This window comes from Micromys minutus (assembly GCF_963924665.1).
Source record: "Micromys minutus genome assembly, chromosome: 4".
Classification (NCBI taxonomy): Eukaryota; Metazoa; Chordata; class Mammalia; order Rodentia; family Muridae; genus Micromys; species Micromys minutus.
Genome location: NC_137973.1, coordinates 62129664 through 62155140, shown reverse-complemented (window position 1 = coordinate 62155140; position 25477 = coordinate 62129664). Strand labels below are relative to the sequence as shown.

At 43.6% G+C, this 25477-nt stretch overlaps 1 protein-coding gene across 1 annotated transcript in view; it reads right to left on the bottom strand.

The window, feature by feature from the left end:
• ELOVL6 (ELOVL fatty acid elongase 6) overlaps nucleotides 1–25477 on the bottom strand; it is a gene marked incomplete at both ends in the record, with an annotated part of 101652 nt that overhangs the window by 9503 nt on the left and 66672 nt on the right. Inside the window, one exon of the mRNA XM_080915539.1 lies at nucleotides 18416–18547. Within this exon, the coding sequence (XP_080771665.1) occupies nucleotides 18416–18547 (132 nt within the window). The remainder of the gene's footprint in view (nucleotides 1–18415; nucleotides 18548–25477) is intronic.

The following is a 25477-nucleotide window of genomic DNA, read 5'->3' as shown; positions in this document are numbered from 1 at the left end:
TTTCTTATCCAGATTGTCTGCCAGCGGTCTGTCAGCTATCGAGTTCATCAGCGGACAGACATGCGCATTTTCCACTGAACATCTTGGAAGAAAGGTTGCTGGCAGGGGGAGGGAGCGAATTCTTGTGCATGGTTTCTTCAGTCAGCTGACAAGGACTATTCTGCGGGGCAGGTGAGCTGAGTCTGGGTGACAGTGGGTGATGTGGCCAGACAACCACCACAGTAAGGTCTTTTAGCTAGTACTAGTTCTGAAGGCATACACTCTTTCTTGCAGAGTTTAGTTTTGTTTTTAACGGTGATGGGCGAGCAGAGTGCTTTGGGAGTGGGTAGTGGACGTCTCTGGTCTTCGTTCAGCAACTTGAAGCAAAGCTGCAGTGAGGAGGTTAGCCAAATGCCCTGCTTAGCGAGGTGCTACCTCTGGCCTCCTGATTCAGAGTAAGGAATTGAATTTCCACAGGAAACACCAGAAACAGCTAGTAGATAGACACTAAATTGGGAACAGTCCACGGCCTGTCAAGAGGACCCCGTTCTTTGTACCCCAAACCTATCATTCGGTATTGTCTTTAAAAAAATGTGTATCAGAATGACATTTTCAAAAACTCTACTTTAATCACAAACCAGCATTGGAATTCATTTAGGGAACCACCAACTATTTAACTAACAGCAAGGGTCAGTTCTGAAGTACTCACATCTCTCTCTCTCTCTCTCTCTCTCTCTCTCTCTCTCTCTCTCTCTCTCCCTCTCTCTCACACACACACACACACTCACTCACTCACTCACTCACACTCCCATAAGACAATTAAATTATACAATCCTGGAAGTAATTGTACTATCTATCTATCTATCTATCTATCTATCTATCTATCTATCTATCTATCTATCTATCCATCCATCCATCCATCCACCCACCCACCCACCCACCCACCCACCCACCCACCCACCCATCCATCCATCTATCCATCCATAGGCATCTAACATTTTCTCAGTTGCTAAAACATGACAGCGGCTGACCCAGCAGCAGCAGCCAGGGGAGGCCACTGATATTTCTGATAAGAAAATCTGAGCTGACACTGTTCTTAGACTCAGACAGTATCTATAGTTGGACAAATACCCAATGACTCCAGAGAAGGATAAAACAGAACCAAACAAGCAACCATCACCCAGCAACTGCTGTCATGCATTTACAGTAAGAGTGGAGGCAGACAGCAAATGCTGGACAGAATCAGGTCATCTCCACCTATGGCACACAGCTCAAGGGCTGAGCCCTTCCCCTCCAGAAGACTACCTTCTCAGTAGAGAATGTCAAACTTTAGGGGGTGTTGTTTAGATGTTCTTTATCCTTTGCTAAACTGTTTTTTTTTTTTTTTTTTTTTTTACAATGCGCCAATCTAACGTAGGAACGGGTTCTGTTCATTAAGCCCTCAGCTGACCTGATATACTTGGTCACTTACTCTGTCCCTCCACTATGCAAAGTGTTTAACTATATAATTTTCTTTAGCTTTAACTACTGAGAAGTATTTTTATAGGTTTTATGTATTAATTTAAATTTTTATTTTATTAGTTTATGTGTATGGATGTTTAGCTTGATGTATGCCTGTGATATACTGGCCTGCAGTACCCATGAAGGCCAGTAGAGGGTGTTGGATTCCCCTACTCTTCCAGAGGTCCCGAGTTCAATTCCCAGCAACCACATGGTGGCTCACAACCATCTGTAATAGGACCTGGTGCCTTCTTCTGCTGTGTCTGAAGAGAGCTTCAGTGTACTCTGAAACCATCTCTCCAGCCCTCCAGTTTTATTTTTAAGCAACATACAAAGTGAGAGATTTCTCTGTATGATGAAACTCTGATTTCAAATGTTTATAATGTTTACTTCATCTTTAGTCCTTGGGATTCGTCTTTAGTTTGTAATGAAGAAAAAAAACCAAAGGATTCCTTTGGAGTTTTAGTGTTACACAGACGTCAGTCCCTTCTCGAAGAGGACAGGACGGAGGAACTGGAACTGAAGTCAGGTGAGGGGTGGGAAAGATGAGGACAGCTTACGACAAGGAGGAAACCTAACAGGTGACACTGGAATCAGGAAGTAGCTTCCAGTTCATTTTCTATTGTCGTGACATCTAAAAGTGACCGATGAGTAACACATCACCGTTTAATGCGCTTCTAGGCTAAGCAAACGCTGCGTGCTATGGTACAGATCCCACTGTCCTGAAGGCTTCATGCAAAGCACAGTGGGAAGTCTCAGTGCAGAGCAGCTTAAGTAGCTCCCAATGTGCCCTAGAAGACATGTACTCCATTCACCACACCCCCTTGATAAGTCAGCGAACCCCTGCTTTAGACGGTTGTTCTGATTATGTCTGATAGGACAGCCTGGCTTTGATTCAACGTCTGATATGTCCATTTAATTTCCTTAACATGTAAGGGACTTTTTCCCCCACAAACGAAAAAGAAAGGTTTATGGGTCTGAGTGTTGCTTAAATAACATAACTTGTCTCCCAGTGACCTGACATGTAGTTGAGCAGGTCCTTATACTTGGCGTGTACAACTTGGAAATGACCCACTTGTTTCAAGAACTTGGCAAAGTTCTGACACTCTGGGGCCAACTTTGAAGGAGCAACAGCCTTGCAGAGTGCAGAGCGGGAGAGGCAAAGAGAAATTAAGATAATTCCGAGGGCAACTGGTTCTGTGACAGATGTCCATCAGCAGCTGCCACACAAGAACAGATGTAAGGCTGTAGGATCTGAAACCTCGGTTTAGGACAGTATGTTTCAAATGCACATTACTGAAACTACTATCACATTTCCCTACGAGTCACAAGGATTTCTATCTGTCTAGTACAACTAATGGCTTCAGTTTCCTCAGGACCAATAGGAACAGTGCCAAACTCACCTTCAGTGTAAGCTCTAGCAGAACCTCAGTCCTGGGTGGCTCAAGCTTGATTCTGCAAACATCTCAGGATGTCTCACATACGGGCCACTAGATGATGCAACCCGAGACATTATCGTCTCTATTTTACAAGCAAAGACACAGACAGCAAGGGGGTTGTGAGCTAGCCCAAGGACTCCTGGTTTCTGTATAGCAGATACTTCAATCTATAGCTTATGGTTCAGAGCTGCTTCTGAGAACTCACCAGATTGTCACTTAGGGGAGTGGCTCTCGGTTTTGTCTGATGAGAAAATCTCCTGCAAGCCCTAAAAACAACTTCAATGTCTAGCACAAAGCTCACAACAACAAGTTTTGCCCTTGGTCATGGGAGCAACTGCTTGTTCTAGCTCTAGGCTAAGATCATTCTGGAGATGTTTCTCTTTCATGATACCATCTTGCCTGTCCTCTTGCTCCATGAATCTGTGCATGAAGCTACATCAGTAACCAGTGGAGGGAGTCACCCATCCAAGTAAGAAGGGAAGCTGACAGTTCTGCTAAACTTGGCCAAGCCAGGGTCTAGTGATGGATGGGTAGGCTTTCTTCCTGACTTATCTTTTCCACGACCCAGTGTCACCTAATCCATTCCTGAGAAGGCTCTCCCAGGCCTAAGAGATATGTTCAATCTCCTAAAGAAGAACAATATGCAGGCGTCTCGACTTTTATAATGAGAACAGCAAACAAAACTCTACCATTAGTGACAGGATGCTAGAGAACCCGAGTTCTGTGACCCAGAAAGAGGCTAAGATGAATTGAGAGAGAGTACAGTAATGGTGGATGTTGAGGCCAGGCCAAAAACCAAACCTACCGACCAAAACAAACAAACAAAACACACACAAAACCCAAACCAAAACAAAGAAGCCTCGTGTGAACCATGAAAATGGTTAGTCATCTTGTTTCTCCAGAAAACAGAGCTCCTCAGGAAAACTGGTGTGTGGAATAGGAGCAGATTATTAGAGCAGCAGTAATTCCTGTGCCAATAGCCCTGCTCCATCCACACAACTTTATAGGCCTTCCTGGCTTACACAGCTGCAGGAGCAGAGCAAATGCTTCCAAGAGATGATTCCAAGAGATGATTAACGGCAATCTCGCGGGGAGAGTTCCTGAAGCATGCTATAGAACATTATGTTCAGGGGAAGAAGGAAGAAAAAGAAGAGGAGGGGAAGAAGGGGGACTGAATTGGGGGGGGGGTGATTCGAGGTCACCGAGGCACTCAGTTTCTCACATCCTTAAAATGAACAGGCTGTGGATATCCTTGGGGAGCCCAGCTCTAGTCTTCCATGAGCTTGTACTATAGCTTCGAGGAAGGGAGGAGCCATACATCATTAACTTTCCGCTCCTTCACATACCCAGCTTCTTCCTTTGAGTACATTAATCTGAAGGCCCATCAGATCTAGATCATCCTTTAAAACAGCACATTAATTCCTTAGGAAATCGTCCTTGTCATCAGACAACCGTCGACTCCCCAGTGTCACAAGCACATCAAGGAAGGTGAAGGCAATAGCTGATCATTCCACAAATGCTAAGCACAAAGGTGATGCTCTTCATGGAAAGAAAGCTCAGTCTCGCTGCCCCCCACATTTAAGTATTTTTACTGGGTGGGGAATGTCTGTAAAATACTCATTCACTTGTGAACATAAATAGTTCCATGCTTTTCTCTGTCACTGACTGCCACAGATTACTCCCAGGGTCCAGACACAATACGCCACCTCCAAAGATTACAACCCACCTTCCTCTCAGAGGGAAGGGGACTTCAATCTCCGACCCCCGAGTGGGGGTCTCACTTTCCCTCCAGGCTCTTCCATTTCAGCTCTCTTGGCAAACTCATGAGTGCACACGGAGCCAGGCTTCCACCCACACGAGGAACCTTGTAGTGGGGACTTTCACTTACTAAGCAATTGGCCAAGTAGTTATCTGGGAAGAGGTGAAAGGAAAAGATATCTCTTCTTAAATCGTATCATTAGCTGATTAAACAAAAGACAGCTATATGGAGAAACACAAGCGTATTGGGTGCCTTTTGGTTTTTGTTTTGTTTACTTATTTATTTTCTTATGTTTTGTCATCTTGACAAACCAGAGTCATCTGAAAAAATACCCCTGTCACAGTGGCCTATGAATAAGCCTGTGAGGCACTGTTTTGATTAATTTTTAATGTGGTAGGGCCCAGCCCACCGCGGATGGTCTATTTTATTTTATTTTATTTTATTTTTGGTTTTTTCTATTTCTTTCTTGGTTCTACTCTATTCCTGTCCCTAGAATGTTTGCCCTGACTTTCATCAACTATCAACCATGACCCGAAACCTGTAAGATGAAATCAAATATTTCCTCCCCAAGTTGCTTTTGATTAGAAAGTTTTTTTTATCATAGCAACAGAAACCTAACTGAGAAAGCAGGGTTATTTTCTGGGCCCTGCAAGCAGTGTTTAAGGGGAACATAAGTAGAAGGCCAAGGCCCAGCTTCGCCAATACTTGGACCCTTGACATCTGAAACAGAACTGTTCTCACCTAGCTCAGTTCACCACCTTGAGATGAGAAACAGTTAGGCATGACCTGCTGGCCTATATGACTGACTCATTCCATATCTGACGGAGGCCCTTCAGAACACCGAGTGTGCAGGATTAAAGGAAAAAACCAGAGGTGATGTTAGTAAAAACCCTTTGTGCTTTTATTATTAACGATCACAGGGACTTGAGTGGAGAGAGATGGCTTAGAGGTTAAGAGCATTGGCTGCTCTTCTAGAAGACCAGGGGGTCAGTTCCTAACTGTTGACCATCACATGTTGGCCCATCATCGTCTGTAACTCAAGTTCCAGGGGATCTGATGTCTTCTTCTGGCCTTCCCGGGTACCAGGCACACATAATAAAAATAAATAAACGTAGGATTTTTCCTTCTAACTGGAACTCATTATTAGCCTTTCTGTTGCGAAGTGTGTGTGGATGAAGCTCAGAAGAGTCACCCTTCAAATGCACAGCCCGTACAGCAGTTGTCTGTGGCTGAGCCTGACTTCTTCGCCAGGAGACACTGGGCAAGAGCACTTTCATAATTAACCCTGTGGACAGTGGAGAGTCTCCCCTTTTATAGCTCCAGAATGTTGGCTCGGCTCCTTTGCCATTTGTGAATGGCCACACAGCTGTCCCTGACATCCCAACCTAAACTTCAAGACTTTCCTTCTGTCGGAGGGTCACCTAGTTATTTTTGTTCTTTGGCACTTAAAACCCCAAATCAAAGCCTTTCCTGGGTCCATAGGATGAGCGTAGGAACTCGCAACCCTGATGGAATCACAGAGTGATTTTGAAAAAGAAAACCAGCGCACACTATAAACCCATCTCAACGTGCTTAAATAGGTCTATTTAAGAAGAAAAATTAGCTCATACCTATCAATCTCACTTAGGTCAGGTGGAGCCTTTCCTCAGCATTCAGCTGATGTCTGGGCTTTTCGTCACAAACTTTCCTTTTGCAGGTCAATCTGCTGGATTTCCAGGACAGCATGCGTACTTTTCCTAGAGGCACCCATGGACATTCTACCTCTTTAGTGAGGAGGGAGGTCTGCCTCTGTCCGACACCTCAGACTGCAGCCTGGCTTGGCGTTCTATCAGAAAACAGTGCTGTCAGGAATGTGGGTAGCCTGGACCCCTTGTGTGCCGACAGACGGGATATAAAATGAGAGGAAATGCTTAGGAGATGCATGTACGGCAGCCACCCTGAAAGCTGAAATCACAGGATCACATGAGTCTCACCTGGGGCTTGCAGGCTATCCATAAGAACTAAAAATGAGACCTTAAAATGTTATCTTCACACATGTGTTCCAGTGACATTACTCCTTATGGCCAAGAGGCGGGAGTGGCCCAAGTGTTTTGTCAGTGGGCGAATGGATAGCCAAATGTGGACCGTTCAAATGAGGTATTAATGAGCCAGGAAAAGAAATTGTGACACAAGCTACAATGTGGGCCAACAGCGAGGACTCAGTGCTAAGTGAAATAAGCCCACCACAGATACCACATGACTTAGATTGTGGAGTAAAGCCAAACGTGCAGACGGAAGGACAGTGGTGACTTCTGGGGGCACAGGTCTAGGGAGCTGGAAATGGAGAGTTACCTTTTAACTGGGAATTTCAATTCTGCAAGATAAAGAACTTCCAAACCTGGTTGTACAACAAGATGAACACACTTCACACACACACAGACAAAAATGGTTGAAATTTTAAAAAGCAAGATTAGAAAAGATCTTTAGACATCTCCCAAGCCTTACTTCCAAAAACCCAAGGTAGGTGCATTTCCATTTCTTGATTAATGACATTTACAATGCTAGCAAAGGAAAAAAGTTCAATTGCAAGCTAAAGGTATTGGCCAGCCTGGGCTACCTAGCAAGATTTGTGTCCAGACACCATCCAGCCTTGCATAGCCTCAGCACAATCAGTAGCATACGCTTTTGAGAAGAATGCTGACGTGGTTTCCTGAAATTAACCAAAAGCTCCAACAATGAAGAGCTGGAAGTCTGAAGCACATAGATGGAGGCTCTCACAAGCACGGGACGGGCCACAAAAATCAAGGCATGCGGGTCGGCCTCGTGCCAGGGATCCTGGAGGAACTGCTGCAAGGGATCGTGGAGAAACTGCTGCATAAGGATGCTGCACCTCAGTCTACAAATCAGTGAGTAGGCAAAACTGAAGACTTTGAGATGGGAACTAATGAGAAGGGAAACACTGGTGGATGTCATGAGACAGGGGTAGCTAAGGATAGACCTGTCTCTGTAATACACACTGTTATGACTGGTGGACCAAGTTTGCAGGATGCACATAGATGCAGCCATCAACGACGACATCTCAAACCAATGAAGCTTTCTTGGTTCAGGCAGCCAGATAATCTTAACTGAATGGTCACTCAAGAATTTAGTGTCCCACCTGAAAAGAGCTAGAGAGCACACAGATAAATGCCTATAAAACTCTGACTTAATTAGATTATTTTCTATCTGGGTTTATTCCTAGAAAAACGAATCTACACTTATTCCATGATAGGAATCTAATCTAATCTAAAAATCCCAGAATCTGTTTTTACCAAGTCTATATTCTGCTGGGGTCAGCTAACACACACACACACACACACACACACACACACACACACACACTCCCAGTAACTTAATGATTTCCTGTAGTGGTTAAATAGCTCAGTAATGACAAAACGTGTCAGGGTAATCTATTGAGATGAGACACCAGGGAGGTGACAGATGAGCGATAATGGATTTGTGAGAAGGAGCCTGCCCTGCCGCAGCACCCACAGGAACACACAGACAAGGCTCACAGCAGAAAACATGGGGGCGCCAGGCCAAGGCCAAGAAGGCTGGTTGTACTGAGACAGGGATGAGATACAGCTTCGCAGATTGTATGGCCACAGCCTGTATGATAGTCTCTGAGGATTTTATAAGGCCTAATAATTAGCAGCAATAAAAATCATTTACTCGGGCCTGAAAGATGTCTCAGTGGTTAAGAGCACTGGCTGCTCTTCCAGAGGTCCTGAGTTCAATTCCCAGCAACCACACAGTGACTCAAGACCATCTGTAATGAAGTCTGGTGTCCCCTTCTGGTGTGCAAGCACACATGCAGGCAGGACATTGTATACATAATAAGTAAATCTTTAAAAATAATCATTTACTCAGTAGCACCATGGAGCGCTGTCTATCTTTAAGCAGGACAGAGATATGATATGCTTTTTATGTTTAGAGACCACGCAGGCTACCCTTGGAGAAAGACCACAACATGGAAAGACAACTTCCACATTGTTAACATACACCACTGTGGATTTTTAATAAAAAACATGTATTCTTATTACGTACTAGGGTAACTAAAAAGAACATTTAGAAGGGGCTAGCTCACTCGTTCCTAAGGATCCTGGTAGCCATGACTGGCAAAGAAAGACACATTTATGATGCTTTTTTTAGCAGCTCTCTGAAACATTGTCATGGGTGTCAGCAAGGAGAAAGACTAAAGGTCACTGACCTATAAGCAATGGGGTCTTGAGATAAAGAACTTGTTCAATTATTATTATTTTCTACTGATTAATTAACTTGTATAGAATTCTTTACAAGTTGACCAACAACATTAAATAATAAATAAACAAACAAACAAACAAATAAAGCCTTTCAGAGCATGCTGAGTTGGAGGCAAGACAAACTACTGAAAAAAAATGTAATCCGAGATGAAGCAGGGATTCAGAGATGTTGCCCGCCTCAGGAAGTCACTAGAGAGAACAGCCATGCTCTAGGGTTGCCTGTCTCTGCTGGCTCTGCCAAGAAGGCATTCGGCCAACCAGGAAGCTGGCTGAAAAGAGCCACTCCCTGAAGTGAAAGTCGCTGTTATCGCAGGAGGTGTGCAGTTAATAGTCCACGGGGAGGGGTGTGGGGTAAAATGGCTGTAGAGAGGTCAGCCCACAAACAGGAAGCTTAGGAACACAGATAAGCATGCCAAGTGGGCCAGAGTCCCAGTCAGACTGTGCCAGGGCACAGCAAGCCACACTGGGCTTCTGTCTTGACCCAAATGCTGAAAGGAGATGCTGAGGATGGGGAGATCAGATGTTAGCCCCTAAAATAAAATGGAACCGTGACTTAGTTCCCCCCACCCATACACAAATTATGTGCAAGACAGAATTCAAAAGCTAGTGTCCAAGCTGAGTTATAACAGTGCCACAAAGAAGCAGCGTTTGAGGTTTTTCCGCTGTCGTTGAGCATCACCTTAGCTATCAGGTGTTGATCAGGAAAGTCACAGTCCGGGGTGTGACTGGGTGGTAAAGGTGCTGGGACAAATCCTGGGCCAATGCTGGCCTGCACAAGCTCTCTAGTGCACAGAGCCACGCCGACAGCCTGACTTGCTGCTCACCCTAGGCAGTCCTCAAACTTGCAATCCTCCTGCCTCTGCCTCCCCCAGCCCCGACAGTACACTACATTAGTGAGCTACTACTCTGAGCCCACCTCGACAATGACAGCTGGTGAAGGGCCGAAATGCCACCCACGTCACTATTAAACGGTAATGCTAAGATAACCATCACAGTCATACCTTCAGAAAAAAACTCCCTTAGGATGGAAAATAACTGTTAGCATGTATCTGCTGTGTTTTAAATTATGTTTTGAAACATGAAGTTACATGGAGATCTATGTGTTCTGACAATCCCAGTTTGGCTTTTATTCCCATGGAAAAATTAATCTTTGAGCTCTAGCAGTCCAGAAGCCCTCGATGGTTCTAACATATCGGAAGAATTTGTCTGCCATAACGAAAGGTTGCAAGCCCAGTTAGTAGATTCTTTGTAGGTTGGTTGTAGAATGGTGTGGCTACAAAACCTCACATACGCTATATAAATTGGTTGCTAGAAAGTTTCAGGAGAGCCTGTAATTTCTCTGTTTTCAACAGAGGAGAGCCGCTCATTTTAAATTAGGCTAAAACAAATTTTGGAACAGCAAACATTTCCCATTAGATATGGAGAATGACTTCCTCCCTCTGCTTTCCCACTGCTGTGGCAGCTGGCTTGGCCTTTCCTCAAATGTACGTTCCGCAGAAGGCTTGGGTAGGGTGGGCTCGGAGCAGCCTGTGCCGCAATGCAGTTTCGAAATCACTGCAGCAGACAGCCAGCCCGGGCTCGAAGAGATTATGGAAGAACCGTGAAGTGTGCTCACCCCGTGAGTGTGCAGTGTGTGCACCTCCACTCAGACCCGTGTCTTCTCCAGCCCCTCCAGCAGACCAGAGTCACCCAAACAGCTGGGCAACTTACCAGTGCAGAGCAATTATTTTCACTTCTGGACTTAATCCAAAACAGGAAACAATAGAAGACTCCTGGCACATCCCCAGGCCAGCTGCTGACAACACGCCTCGTTCTGCAAACTCGTATCTGAATGGATTTCTCAGTGTGCACCTGTCGCTAGTGCCACTGTGCTCAAAGTTCCTCAACCACATCTACATTTTTGTGCACTCCTAGGAATTTTTGAGACAGGGTCCTCCTGTGTTGCCCGAGGTAGCCCAGAACCCTTTCATTTTCCCTCCTGGCGCTGGAGGCAAGCATTCACCACGACACTTGGCTCACAGCTATGGGCTTGCACGAAGAAACAATATTTAACAACTTTTGGTGGGTAGGATGAAGGAAGAAATAATTTTTGAAAAATAGTTTTTTTTTTTTAATTATTTTTTTAGTGTGGTTCTCACTACAAAATACTTCTAATCAAAAAGAATTCTGGTGACTCTGACTCTGTTTTGTTAAAAGACTGTTTTTTAAAACTTGATTTTTTTTCCTAGATTTATTGTTTTTATTTATATATGTATATGTGAACCTATGTGAATGCTGGTGCAGCACATGTATACATACATGCACATATATATGGTGCCCACAGAAACCAGAGGGTATCAGAGGGATCTCATAACTACTGACTGAGCCATCTCTCTAGCCCCTAAAGATTTTTTCTATTCTCAGTAATTAAACTCAAATAGATTGTCTCTCCTCTTACCAGATCCCTGCCCTTTGGAGCAAAAGTGGTACATGTATGATTATTAAACATAAATCTACTTGAGGGTTTGTAGAACATATCATAACTAAGAAAACCAGAACTAGAGCACAGGCAGGCTGAGATGATCCCAACCAAAGCCTCCAGCCTCTGGCTGGCATTGTCAAAGCGGCAGTGGAGCTGTGTATAGAGTTTCCTAATCCAAAGCCAACACAATAGGGGGCTCTCATTAGGGTGAGGCAGCTGTATACCTCATGGGAATCAAAATGAAATGCATAGTAATTCTATCAAAAAACTGACCCCAACAACCGCAGAGGAAGCCTGAGAAATTTCTGACATCGATGCCCCACGATTGATTACCTAGAACTTTGGCCAGTTAAGTTTTCTCTGTGAAGATACCCACACTGATTTTTTGTTCTGCTATATACTTTCCCCTCATTCCAGGAGTTATGCTAAGAGAAAAATTAACGGTGAAAACAAGCCCAGTCTTCCCTTGATGAAGACCGATGGAGACAGAGCATGTGAAAGCAGACATATATCCCACCTATGTGCAGTCTACAAGCCTGGATAGATGTCTATAGTGAGTTTCAGAAATGTAGGCTAAAGTCAAACTTCTGAAGTTTCTACTTTAACTTATGCAGAACCTGTGCCTTTCGGGAAGGTCCAGCAAACAACAGCTGCTGGTCGGTTGATCCTCAGATCCTTAGGGAATGAGAACTTGTGAGCAGACAGACCACTGCAGGAGAAAGTCACTTTTTAAAGAGTCAGGACACTGAATTATATGTATTACAGGAAGAGTCTGTCTGTCTGTCTGTCTCTATCTCTCTCTCTCTCTTTTTAGAGACAAGATCTCTCTGTGTAGCCTTGTAACTAGCTTTGTAGACCAGGTTGGCCTTGAACTCAGATATCCATCTGCCTCTGTTTCCCAAGTGTATCACGGCCGCCGCCAGTGAAAGTCCTTCTTTTAATTCAAGGTCCTAAACATGACACATCTTTTTCCTAGTCAATCTGTTACTGTTGGTCCACAATAAGATTACAATCTTGAATGTGACATCACCCAAAGTTCCACCCTTAATTCTTTAAAGATGTAATCTGCACCTATAACTTCCATATTCTACCCTAAGGATGCAACGTTCTAACTGCAGGACCTGTTGTCCACTCAGTTACACATGACAGCCAGATGTTATAGCACATCATAATTTTCTGGGGAAGCAGCTGAAGATGCAGGAGGAAGGGGTGACATCACTCTCGTAGGCAGGACCAGAGGAGGGGGTTCCTCTGGTGATCCTGAAGCAAGCTGGCATCCCTGATTTAGAGCTGACTTTAGATTTCATTCAGTTTGTAACTGTACCTTAGTATTTGAATGTGAAAGGAAGAACAGTGGCCGATTTACAAGGGCAGGTGAAAAGAAGCCAAGTAGAATAGCCATTGGTCAGGAGAGAGAGCAGGAAGCAGACAAAGGCATTTTAAGCTGAGATACTAAGTTACAAGATTGTGATTTTTTTTTCTCTTGACTTTGCATAATCTCAAACTGTTGACTAAAGGAGCTGTGCTATCAAAAGAAAACACACACACACACACACACACACACACACACACACACACACACAGAGAGAGAGAGAGAGAGAGAGAGAGAGAGAGACAGACAGACAGACAGACAGACAGACAGACAGACACACTTGAGTCAACTGGTAGATTAAAGGACACTCAAATGCAATTTCCTTTACTCTTGTGATGAAAATGAGTTTGGTCTCAGAGACAACAAAGGCCTTGTGAGGTGGCAGGAAGCAGAAGCTCAGGAGTCTACAGATTGGTCCAAGCCTGGGAAAGCTCTGACACTTTCAGTGGGTCTTCTTAGCTCATCTCTCGTGTTCTGAAGCATTGGGATTAATTTGAAAACAAATACTTTCAGAGAATTCAGACACTGCCTCTTATAAACAAGATAACTTTGAATGTCTTGCGGTTCCTAATGTCTTCAAGTCATTAGGAATTCTATTAAGAGAATTTCTACTTCTGCCCCTTGTGAATACAAAAATGGCATCAGTGAACAACCTCTCTCGGCTACTTCAGTCATCTGAACACACTGTCTGCCATGTTGCTAATGCTCTTTCAGATCTCAATGTGGGTAGGGGAGGAGAAGAAATGCCTCCGTACACCATTGCATCCTTATAAATGAAAAGAAAGGGACACAAGAAGTCTATTGCTTACATTAATAACTTTCATTGTGCAGGTAATGAAACAAACATTCTTTAAAAATTAGTCATTTTAATTACACACATCTGGTTCTAAATCTTAGGACTCTGTAAGATATGAGCGGTATTTGAAATAGTAATGAATACCAGTCTCAAGGAGGTACAATTTTAGTTTGGAGTGAGAAGAAGAAGCAGCCAGACAGCCTGCACCAATTCTCCCTTGTGAATTTTCTGCTGCAAATGGTAGGCAATGAGATTGCTACTAGCTAAGTAAATCTATCTACCGGCAGTACTGGCAAAAACAATTGTTAGCTTCAAGGGGAAAAAAAAAACCTCCTACTTCCGAGGTCATAGCCAAGTCAAGTGAGACCCCAACAACAATCTATGCGATAAAACAGTCACACACTGAGTGTTTAGAAATGTAGAGAGAACAGGTTGAAAGCTTTCAAGAAAGAGCTCAAAAGAATGGGCTCTCATGGGGGATTTTGGAAGGAGAGATTTTAGTGATATAACAAGAGAACCACAGTGTGAGCAAGCAATGTTTCTAAGGATCTCACCGCTCTGCTACAGACTTCCACTCACATCTGTGCCTTGAAGACGTGTGGGCTCCTGGAAGAAAGAAGGCTCGTTTCTCAACTGAAGCTACTTCTTTATTCCTAAGAGAAACCTCCTCTAGGAATATCCAGCACCAGGGCTGGAGACATGGCTTGGTGGTTAAGAGCACTGACTGCTCTTCCAGAGGTCCTGAGTTCAAATCCCAGCAACAACATGGTGGCTCACAACCATCTATAATGAAATCTGATGCCCTCTTCTGCTGTGTCTGAGACAGCTACAGTGTACTTATAAATATTAAAAAAATTTTTTTATTCTTTTGGTGTGAGAATTTCAATGAATTTGATGAAGAAATTCAAATTCTTCACACACACACACACACACACACACACACACACACCATCCCATGGAAAATTGTGGCAAACCAAACTAATGAGGTAATATATGAAGTTGAAAAGCACCATAGTCTGTAGCTTAATCCTTAATTCAAACTAACCACTATCGAATGATGCGGGTGTAAATCCATGTGATCTCCTTTAGAAAAGGCAGCTACTTCGGCCCAGTTGAGATGCCCTGCGGCATTAGTGATTCAGAGAAAGCTATAAAGCACCGAGATGTGCACTGTCTTCTATCTATCAGTAAGGGACTCATGCCACTGCCCAGACTGAACATTTTAAGTTGTGACAAAAGATTCCCAGAAGAACATCTATTAAGAGTAATTATCTGTGGGTAATGAGATTTAAGACTGTATGTGTGCATTTCTTTTTCTTGTGATTATTATTTTTTTTTTTGCTTGTTTTCATGAACAAAGACTACTTGTAAAACTAGAAATTAAAATTTTAAAAGCAATCGGATAACCATGTAATAACAATAGCAAAGCAAACTACAACAACCCGCTGGGTTCCTGGTGATAGGTCAGCAAAGGTCGTTAACCTGTAATCTACTTGCAAAACAGGGAGAGACTATAAGCAGAGGCTGGTCTCAGTCTGTGATGACACACCCTGCTGTGTGGGGTGTTTGTGTATCCAAGTCTACAACAGGAGAGTGACCTGCAGGTCAGGGCTCTCACAAGACAGCAATCTTTTCACAGGTGACAGCAATCTGTTGACAGAGGTGCCTGCAAGGAGGCCAGAGGCTGTGTGCTGTCTGCAGAGCAGATGTCCCCCCCTACCCCCCATCCCAATTCTCCTCAGTAAACTCCTCTGGTAACCACTGGGAAATCACTAACACATCCTACCACAAGACCAAACTGCAAATTTACTTAATTAATCTAATAACTGCTTCCTTGGAAACACTCAAAACTCTTTTGTTTCTAGAGGGATCGGTCTTACCCCTTTATAAAGAAATGTAAACACTTATCAGTAGTAAATCACCTTCCTTAGTTTCCCTCATTAATTTTAGAAAAGAAACATTTAACACCTACTTAGGCTCCAAGAGGACGAAGGGGGGGAGGGAGCAAGTTATTCTTCAGAGAAGATGCTGGTGTGTTTGGTTATGAAAATGTTAGCAGGGGTCTTCCTGCTCACAGAGATCTAGAGCTGGGGGTGCCAACTAAACAGAAGGATAAATTTATCAATGGCAGTGGGCTTTTTGGCTCCTAGGATGCATTGGGCTTTTATACTTAACATTTACGATGTATATAATATAGATATTTCACCTATCTTTGCACAGATGTTAGCTATTGGTCTATTTGACACAACCCACATGTGTTAGGTAACATGGCCCCCATGTTTTTCTTTCTCACCTTGACTGTCCAATGGTCCTGGGATGGACTGACAAAAACCCGATTCAACAAAGTAAACTTTTATACATTCACCCTTCAAAAAGCACAAATATATCTGCTTTGTTCTGAATAAGAACAAAGAAAGACAGTTTAAATTTGTAAATCATCAGGCCCATTACAACCTGGCTTTCATTACTAAAATCTGGCTTTTTTTTTTTTTTTACCCCACTAAATAGTAGGTATTTAATCATTAAAATGATGTCTCTAAGATTTTCCTCAAGGCATAATTTTCTCCTAGTACCTCTTCACACATTTCTATAAAAATATTTAATTTAATGAATGATAGACAGATGTTATTGTTAATGAATAAACTTTGAGTGTACATTATTGAGCAGGATTTATTTTTAAACACAACTCTACAGCTTATTTTGTTATTCTGACCATATTAAGTACTTCAAGTTCCTAGAAAGAAGTATTCACTTTAGATTACTGGTTGTGGTACTTTGATTGAAAATGGGCCCATAAACAGTGACACAGTTAAGCTGTGTGTCCTTGATGGAGAAGGTGTGGCTTTGTTGGAGGTGTGTCACTGGGGGCGGGCTTTGAGGATTCAAGTGCTCAAGCCAGGCCCAGTGTCTCTCTTCCTGCTGCCGGCAGACCTGTATGTAGAACTCTCAGCTACCTCCTCCAGCACCATGTCTATCTGCACTGCCATCCTTCCTACCATGAAGACAATGGACTAAACCCTGAGCTGTAAGCCAGCTCCAATTAAATGTTTTCCTTCATAAGAGTTGCCATGGTCACGGTGTTGCTATGTAGCAATAGAAACCCTAAGACACCTGTCAAGGTAAAGTTCTTACAGAAAATTCTGTGAAATATTAAACATGAATATAATAAGCCAACTGACGACGTGTGGTGTTCAATAGAGTAAAATCAGGCAAAGTGCATGTCAAGGGCAACTCTATGGGATAAGGTATGCAGAGCGAAGGATTTCCTCCAAGAGTGCGTCAGAGCGGGAGGGAGGGGAAGAGAAGGAAATCTGGAGGGATAACAAGAACACACAGACCTCATTTTGGTCCAGGTTTTTATAAACAAACTATAAAAAAGGAAACTATAAGTCAAGTGGAAAAATTCGAAGATTTAACAAAGAATCACCATTAGTTTAGGCGAGAAAATAGTACTGTGTGCATTTCTTGGAAAAGAGCCCTGCCTTTTAGCTCTCACAGAATGGCTCTGGCCTGTGTTACTTCCAAATTTGGGGATAAGAGGAAAGTTAGGAATAGAGAAGAAAGCTGCGTAAGGGTTAAGCAGGGGTCTGGGTGCATGCGGCTCCATTCGTCACAGAACAGCAAAGGGAAAAGATTTGGGGGAACACTGAAAACTAATACAACAATTTTTCAAAAGAGAAGACAGAGGACCTCCCACCTCCAATCTCAAAATTCTGTAAGTACGACGTGCTTGGATACAGAAGTAGAAATACAAATGGGAACGCTACTTTTGTGATTTTTAGAGACTCACAACCTGACAGGAAGACAACTGCAAGTCTTCAGCGACAGACCCAAGCACAGGCTCTTCAGATCCCAGGCCTCCCCAAATCCAGTGAAATAAAAAGTGGGCCCTGCAGTGATGAGCAACTGGGGTGCCCATGCAGAAAGCAGGAATGGGCATCTCCTGGAGCTCCACGGGAAAATCCTTTTCCTGAGTGATCCGAATGAGCTTTAGCTGACTAATGAGGCTTCTAGTGAAACCATCTATCTCTGCTCTGTACTAGAAGAGCTGTAATATGACATAGCTGTGCTTTGTCTTAGATCTCCCCCATTGTACCCCTGCCCCCCGTGGACCCTTCTTCTCCAGAGTCACAAACTTTGATAGCTTTGAAAAGCAAGTCACAGATAGAGCCCGCGACTTTGATAGCTCTGTTGGTGAATTCTGGCGCCTGCCTGGATTCTGGCTGTGTGCTGATCGGCCTTGTGATGGCCTAAATCGCCAAATAGGAAAAACAAAGGAATGTGTCTGCTTATGGGTTGACTGAAGTCCCTGGAGAGTCCAGGCATCTCCACCGCTTGCTTCTGTGTTGGGTTCTGCCAGGCACACTGGAGGAACCAGCAGAATAAAAAACGCAGGGGAGGCGCAGGGGAGGAGAGTGGGCGGGGCTTTGGGGGGTGCAGAGCCACACTGTTCTCTGGTCTAGTGATGTCTATACATCCAGTGCCATCCTTAGATTAAGTACTCGTAAGAGCTCACCCATGACCCCGAGTCCTGATCTCCAATGGACTTCACAACTTACTTGCATCTTTTGGAATTTTTATACTTATATTTACGCAATGGAAATTACTGAATGACCACTTTGATAGCAAGAGAAACGACCCAAGACCTCACCCAATGGAAGACGGAGCATGCCAGAGTCAATGTGACCAGAACAAAGCCATTTCTCTGCACATGACTTTATGTTCATAGTGAATTAAAAAAAAAATGAAAGGATCAGATGCAAGGATTGCTTTCTGTTGGCAGACATGAGGGGAGGAGTATCTGTCCTGAGGGAAAGAAAGCAACCTACCTGAAGACGGCGAGAGTCAGCGACCAGAGCACGAGCGGCTTCCGCAGTTCAAACTTGGCTCGCTTGTTCATCAGATGCCGACCGCCAAATATAAAGGCAGCATACAGTGCAGAAAACAGGAAAGATTTCTTCCTGTGGAGAGAAAGACGGACCAAACCTCGTGAGACAGGAGTCCTGAAATACCTCTCACAACAGCTTGTCTGTCTTTACTAAAGGCATTTTCTTGAGTACATGCCCCACTTCAGTGGAAAATTAGTCTCCTTGGAGACATGGTCTGCTGGCTAAATCCATCCTGTGGTTGCCAACAGGACACAGTGAAGACCGCTCAGGGTAGACAGATATTCTTCCCAAACCCAAAATCAAAAATGTCGACAGAGCACCGAGGTCCAAAGTGAACATTTCACTAAAGGAATTGCCTATATTCTTTTTAGGTAAGTGAACCTAGAGTCATGGTTTTGGTAGAAGGCAAGTATTAACTTGCAATATTACCATTAATAGGGATGCATAATTGTCAGACACGGCACATACACCTGAATTTAAGCATGTCTCTGATAAGACCATCTGCAGGACCACTGAATGATTCGCTTCAAGCAAGTTGTACAGTCAGTCCCTGACTAAGGATCCTGGACTGATCAGTTTCAAACCACCCTGAGGGACATGATCACATGCAAGTATGTATGTATGTATGTATGTATGTATGTATGTATGTATGTATGTATGTATGTATACACACACACACATATATATAATATTATTTAAACAGCTAGTGTAAAAAAGCAGTTATAATAAAATTAAAATGCTAGGTTCAGTTTTAGACACACACTGAGATATATTTATGAATGAGATAGTGTATCTTAGAGTTGTTTTAAAATACCCCAAGAAACAAAAAAAAGGTACCAAGGAAGATGGAGACTGGGCACATCATCTCTACCCGTTTCTCTAACAAACACACAGAAACCTCTTTACACGCTGAGACACGTAAAAACCTTTCACATTTAAACATATTCCATAGTAAATAGTTTAAATGGATGATATGATTGGAAAATATGTGTGAATACCTGGAGTGTATATAGGGACATCATGGGAGGGTGGACACTGTTGGAGCTGCTGTGTGCTCTGTCACAGCAGGGAAGAAGTTTGATTTTTGGTGTTGTTAGAAACATCAGCAAGATAACAGGACCCCGAAGTCCCACTGACTGCTGATTTGTTACCGTACAGTTTAGTGATGCCAAGCCATGCAGAGAAAGTGTGAGACACTGAAAGGGGTGGGGGGGGGGGACCTCAGAGGCCTTGTCAATAGTTTAAATCTTTAAGCACACTTCTAGAGATAGAAACCCATCTCTTAGGATGGGTATTCCCAACACAACTAGACTAAAAGGGAAATGGTCGAATCAGCTGCAAGACATAGTGTGGAAGCCAAATTATGCTAAAGAGCGTAGCGTGTAAGATGCTTCATAAATGGTTCCCCTACTTGTTGGCATTTACCACTGGCTACTTACATACACCTGCTTGGTGAGCCACACCTTGTAAAGCTATGACTCCAGAAATCAACCACATGTAACCCTGCAACACAAGTGCCTGCTGAGAAAACCTCGTCCTGGCACGAAGCAGGCTTCTTCTGTATACAAGATGGCAAGCTGATGCTATGAAAGCCATTTCTAAAAAGGGCAAACCACAGCACATTGATAGAAGAGGCCCTCAGTAGATACTGAGCAAATGGGCAGTTGGGAGTCACTGAAAGAAAATGTACTTCCCCAGCAGCATATTTAAAACATCTGAAGAAAAAAAAATTATTCAGAAATAGATCGTGGCACATTTTCCTTCTCTGACAAATAATTTTCCCTCAAAAAAAAAAAAAAAAGCAAAAAATAAATGAAAGAAATTTTATGGAAAGATAGATTGAGGCTATTGTTCACGAGGTACTCTCATCCATAAATACACACACGTGACTGTATTTTGGCTCTAAAATCTCCCAAGGGTATGATATCATCACAGCAAATGAGACTCACTTTTCCTACACTCATATGAAATTAAGATAAAACATGTAAAGCTTGTGCATAAGCAATGACTTGCTAAAGGAAGAAAAGAAAAAGAAATGGAACCCTACCGATAATTCAGGCAGCGGTAGCATTAGACAGTGTGATTCTTTTCTTCTTAATTAGAAAGGTAAGGGAAACAAGTTACCGTAACCACAACTCCTTTCTTCTTTACTTGGTAATTCTGCTGTGTGGACACCACACTGAAAGGCCTCATCTCTTAATCCTAGTGACCTCACCTTCTGCTAAAGTACTTCCATTTTAGAGAGAAAGAAATGGTCTTGGCTTAAGTAGTCCTTAGGCGTGCCTGTTATAGTAAACTTTAGCTGAAGGGGTTGGGGGTGGAGTTCCACGTGCTGACTAAATGAGAAGGAAGGACCTCTTTAGGGACCACAGTAACTGAGCAGAATAGCTTTACTAGGAAAACCCCAAGGTGCACACCCCTGCCACCGTGCTCCGACTGCTGAATCGCCCAGGTCTGTGGAGTGTTCAGCTACATCTTCCCTGCTTCTTTGAGAATGCTCAAAACATTCCCTAGAGACCTTTCATTTATTAAAAACATGTATCTTCCTGAGTATTTGCAGGCATACATGTATGTGCATCACACGCATGCCTGCTGTCTGAAGGGGCCAGAACAGGCCACCGGATCCTCTCGAACAGGAGTCACAGAGTTGTGAGCAGTCCTGTGGGTATCCAGAACTGAACCTGGATCTCTGCAAGAGCAGCAAGTGCTTTTAATCACTGAACCATCTCTCATACCCCTCAGCATCATCTTAGTCACAGGCCCTGGTTTTGGATGCATGGGTTGAATTTCTTGTAATAATGTGCCAAACAAGTAAAACAATGTCATAATCATTCTAAGTCAGCCAGAGCAAAATGTGCTCCAAGAACCCAAGAAAACTACTTTTACACATTTCTTTAATAAACCTTCCGTAATTTCAGGCCTGGGGCATACACCAGCAATCCTAACATCTAGTAGAGGCAGGAAGATCAGGATTCAGAGACAGCTTCAGCTGCTTAACCAGTTTGAAGCCAGCCTCAGCTACATGAGACCATCTATCTGAGGAAATCATCAGTCAACAGCTAAGACCTCCAAGGTAAAAAGACCGTGGCCCAGAACTGGAGAATTATAAAGAAACTTACAAGTAGAGTCTAGGGAGAGGCCACACCCCTCATTCTACAGGAGGGAATAAATAAGAAGGGTCTTGGTATTAGTAGCTCACAGTTACTGTATACACTGGTCAAGACCACCCTAAATGTTAATGGTTAATACCAAAAGGGTTGGGAGTCAGAAACGGACTGTCAGGGGCTCTATGTAAGTCCCAGACAGTCAGCGATGAGGGGGCATCTGCTTAAGAGCCATTACAAAACCAAGCGCTTACTGCACCCACAGGCATCTTTGGTAAAATGCAAAGCATGCTTTGGGTGAATTCTGAGTTAAACAGGATTTTCCATTAGACCAGAACCATGGCACTTTCAAGGAGACTGGATTAAACTGGTGCCTTAATAACAAGTGAAAGAAGCAGATTCAGAAAGATGGTGGAGAGTGCTCCCTCTCACATGTGAGTCTGATGAACGAAGATGTCCAGGAGAATGAAGAGAAGGAGAGGAGGAGGGGAAGGAGGAGGAAGGGGAGGAGGGGAAGGAGGAGGAGAAGGAGGAGGAGGGAAAGAAGGAGGAAGGGGAGGAGGGGGAGGAGGAGGAGAAAGAGGAGGGGGAGGAGGAAGAGGAGGAAGGGGAGGAGGATGAGGAAGGGGAGGAGAAGGAGGAGTGGGAGGAGGGGGAGGATGAGGAGGGAGAGGAGAGGGAGGGGGAGGAGGAGTGGGAGCTGTGCTTGACAGCACACAGGAGACTATTTGTCCTGCTAGCAGGAGGAAGGAGGGTTATAGAGGGGATGTGATTCAAAGTACATTACCTGTGTGTATGAAAACACGGAGTAAAAAGCTTAAGACTCCCTAGACAGGAGAGTTACCCACTGAAGTATTAACACGTGCTTCAAAAAGTACAACTACTTTCCCACTGTTTGGAAGGCTTGGCACTCTGGGTCCCTGAAGTGACTGAGAACAGGCTTCCAACCCGTACCTCTCTGGTAAAGGTTCAGCTAAAGTCAGGTGACTGGTCACTGGCCTATTATTTAGGGTGAATTAATGCCCCCATACTTCACTAGGCACCAAATAATTCTCCATTTTCCTTTAGGCATCCAGGGATGGAAAGAATGGGGTTATTACAATTCTTGATTATCAGATATTAATAATTTCTAGGTAGCACAGAACTACTTTGCTTAATAAACCTTAATACACACCATACCTCACAACCCTTACTTGTGGGTATTTAATAAGTGCTCTCCGGGTGGCAAAACAAGTTCATTATGAGGCACTGAACCAAATAAGAGTTAAGAAAACAAAACAAAACATCCCTAGTGTAGGGCCTGAGAAGACAAGTCAACAGGTGAGGATCTGAGTTCAAATCTCTAGCACCCACGTAAAAAGCCTCATGTGGCCACGTGTGCCTGTAAATACCATCACTGTTGGGCTCAGAACTCAAGCGTTCTCTGGTTAGCCAGTCTACTGGGAACCTCCTGGTTCAGTGAGAGACAATTTGTCTCAGAAACAAAAGCAAAAATCAACCAAATAACACAGCCACAAGGAACAACATGGAGATCGAGACAAAACAGCACCCTCCTCTGGCCTCTGCAGGGGGACACGGCACAGGCACGTATGCACTCATGTGTGCGTAACATGTGCACGCGCACACCTGATGTGTATTGCTACATTGTGCTTGACCTTTTTTTTTTTAAACATGCAGAAACTTTCTGTCCTTTACCTTTCTGTCATCAACAGCAAATGTGAATAATAACGACATTCGTCTATAACTAGTAATAATAGCTAAGCAGCCACTTGCAGACTGGGATTTCTCTAGAGTACTACCTTATCCCTCATCACTCCTGGGGGTGGGATTTTATGCTCCCTAGAATAACTAAACACCTTGTATAAATCCAAACACATTTTTTAGGAGAAACTCGTGGGAAGCCTTGGAAACCAGTACTTAGCCCTCGTGTCCTCAGTGTTCACACTGACACCTGACACCCATCGGGCCCTCCTCCAAGACTCAAGCAAGCTGAATTTCCAATGAAAGAACTTTTCACGTGGGTGGTATTTCAACATGGGATAAACGCTAATGAGCACCTTGGAAAGACGGTCTAAGTTCCTTCCTCGGTCTTTCATGTTGTGCCTAAATGGCCTTGTTAATGGCTGCCATGCCTGTCCAAGGTACCAAAAATAAATAAATAAACCGTGGAAGTAAAAACCTGTGTACCAGAGAAGAATAACGAAAGGATAGGCAGGCTAAAGAGATAGCTCCTCTTCCAGAGGTCCTGAGTTCAATTCCCAGCAACCACATGGTGGCTCTCAACCATCTGTAAGTGAAATCTAATGTTCTCTTGTGGTGTGTGTGAGGACAATGTTCCCACATATATGAAATAAACAAATCTTTGAGAGAGAGAGAGAGAGAGAGAGAGAGAGAGAGAGGAGACCTGTGAACCTTCCAGTTCAGTTGATATAAAAAAGGTCTAATCCCAGCACCTAGGAAGCAGAGACAGGAGGATCTCCATGAGTTCAAGGCCAGCCTGGTCTGCAGAGTGAGTTCTAGGACTGCGAGGATTCTGTCTCAAAGAGGAAAAATTAAATCAAACAAACCAAAAAGACAGGGAATTCAAGGTGTCTCTGGTTCAGATGCCGACTCAAGCTTTGGTGTGGTCTAGAAAGTGGAGTTTGGAAGGTTGGGGTCCTGGAAAGTGTTGGCACGAAGCTTTGGTTATCAGGGTGTTTTCAATTAGGCAAGAAGATTAAAATCAATGTTTTCTTGAGACAGGTTCTCAGGTTGTATTCTTGATGTTACAGTATAGGGTGAATTCTGTCACTTTTTTTTTTTTTTTTTTTTTGCAAATTCTAAGATTTCAAACAAACAATTTTTGTTTCTTTGAAATCGATCAAAAATTCCTCAGTAGTTTTATTAAGTGTTTTAACATGCTTTGAAATCCTGAAAAGTAAAGTTTGTGAATACATAGAAATATATCTGGGATTCATAGAGGCTTCGAGATGAAAAGGCGAAGCTAACTAAAGAAAAGGGCAGTATTCCCGTCTATTCAGTTTTGACCCAAGAACCTAAGGAATGTGTGATTTCTGAGCTACTTTGGGTGCAAACACCTCTCTCTCACTTAGCCCCCTCCCCCAGGTGCTAATTTGGAGATCACAGGTTTTTCCTTATGTATTTCTTTAAGGTGAGAAAACGATGATTTTGTAATTCAGCTTCTCTGTTTTAAAGTAGGCCAAAGCATAATTACAGTTAGTGGAACTAACTCTCCGCATGCATCTTCCCACTGAGGTCCAGCCCTCCTAGGCACAGCCCTGCCATAAGGCTGTCTGTGCAGGCAAACAATGCGTCCTATTCACCATTTTAACTTGTAAAACCGTGTGCCTGGTGATAACAGGAAACAGGACTAGAGGGGGAGAGCGTGCTCTCAAATACAACAATCTTCGGCCAAAATCTAAGCAGGAGGTTCGAGCACCAGCGTCTTCGTAAAAAGCCGGTACGTGGGTGCATCCTAGGACTTGGAGCTCTCTGTCTTGCCAAGCTAGTCTCTAGGCTAGTGAGAGACTCAAAGAGAAGATGGTCAGCTTCTGTACAATGATGCCCGAGGTTGACCTCTGCCTTGCACAGGTATGCACACACATGTACTTGCACACACCTGCACACCCCAAGCAAATATGTGAAATGAAACCAACCAACCAAATAAGCTACTCCAAATACAGCTCCACTCACCATCGCTTTGTGGATTAATACGCGTCCAGATGCCATTTTAGATTAAATATAAAAGTCTACTTTCTTGCTGGCCGTGACAACGTAGTCCTAGCACTCGGGGAGCAGAGGCAGGTGGGCCACATGTTTGGGGCCTGAGAAACGGCTCACCAGTTAAGAGACGTCACTGCTCTTGTAGAAACCTGGGCTGTTTCCATCGTGCCCCAGA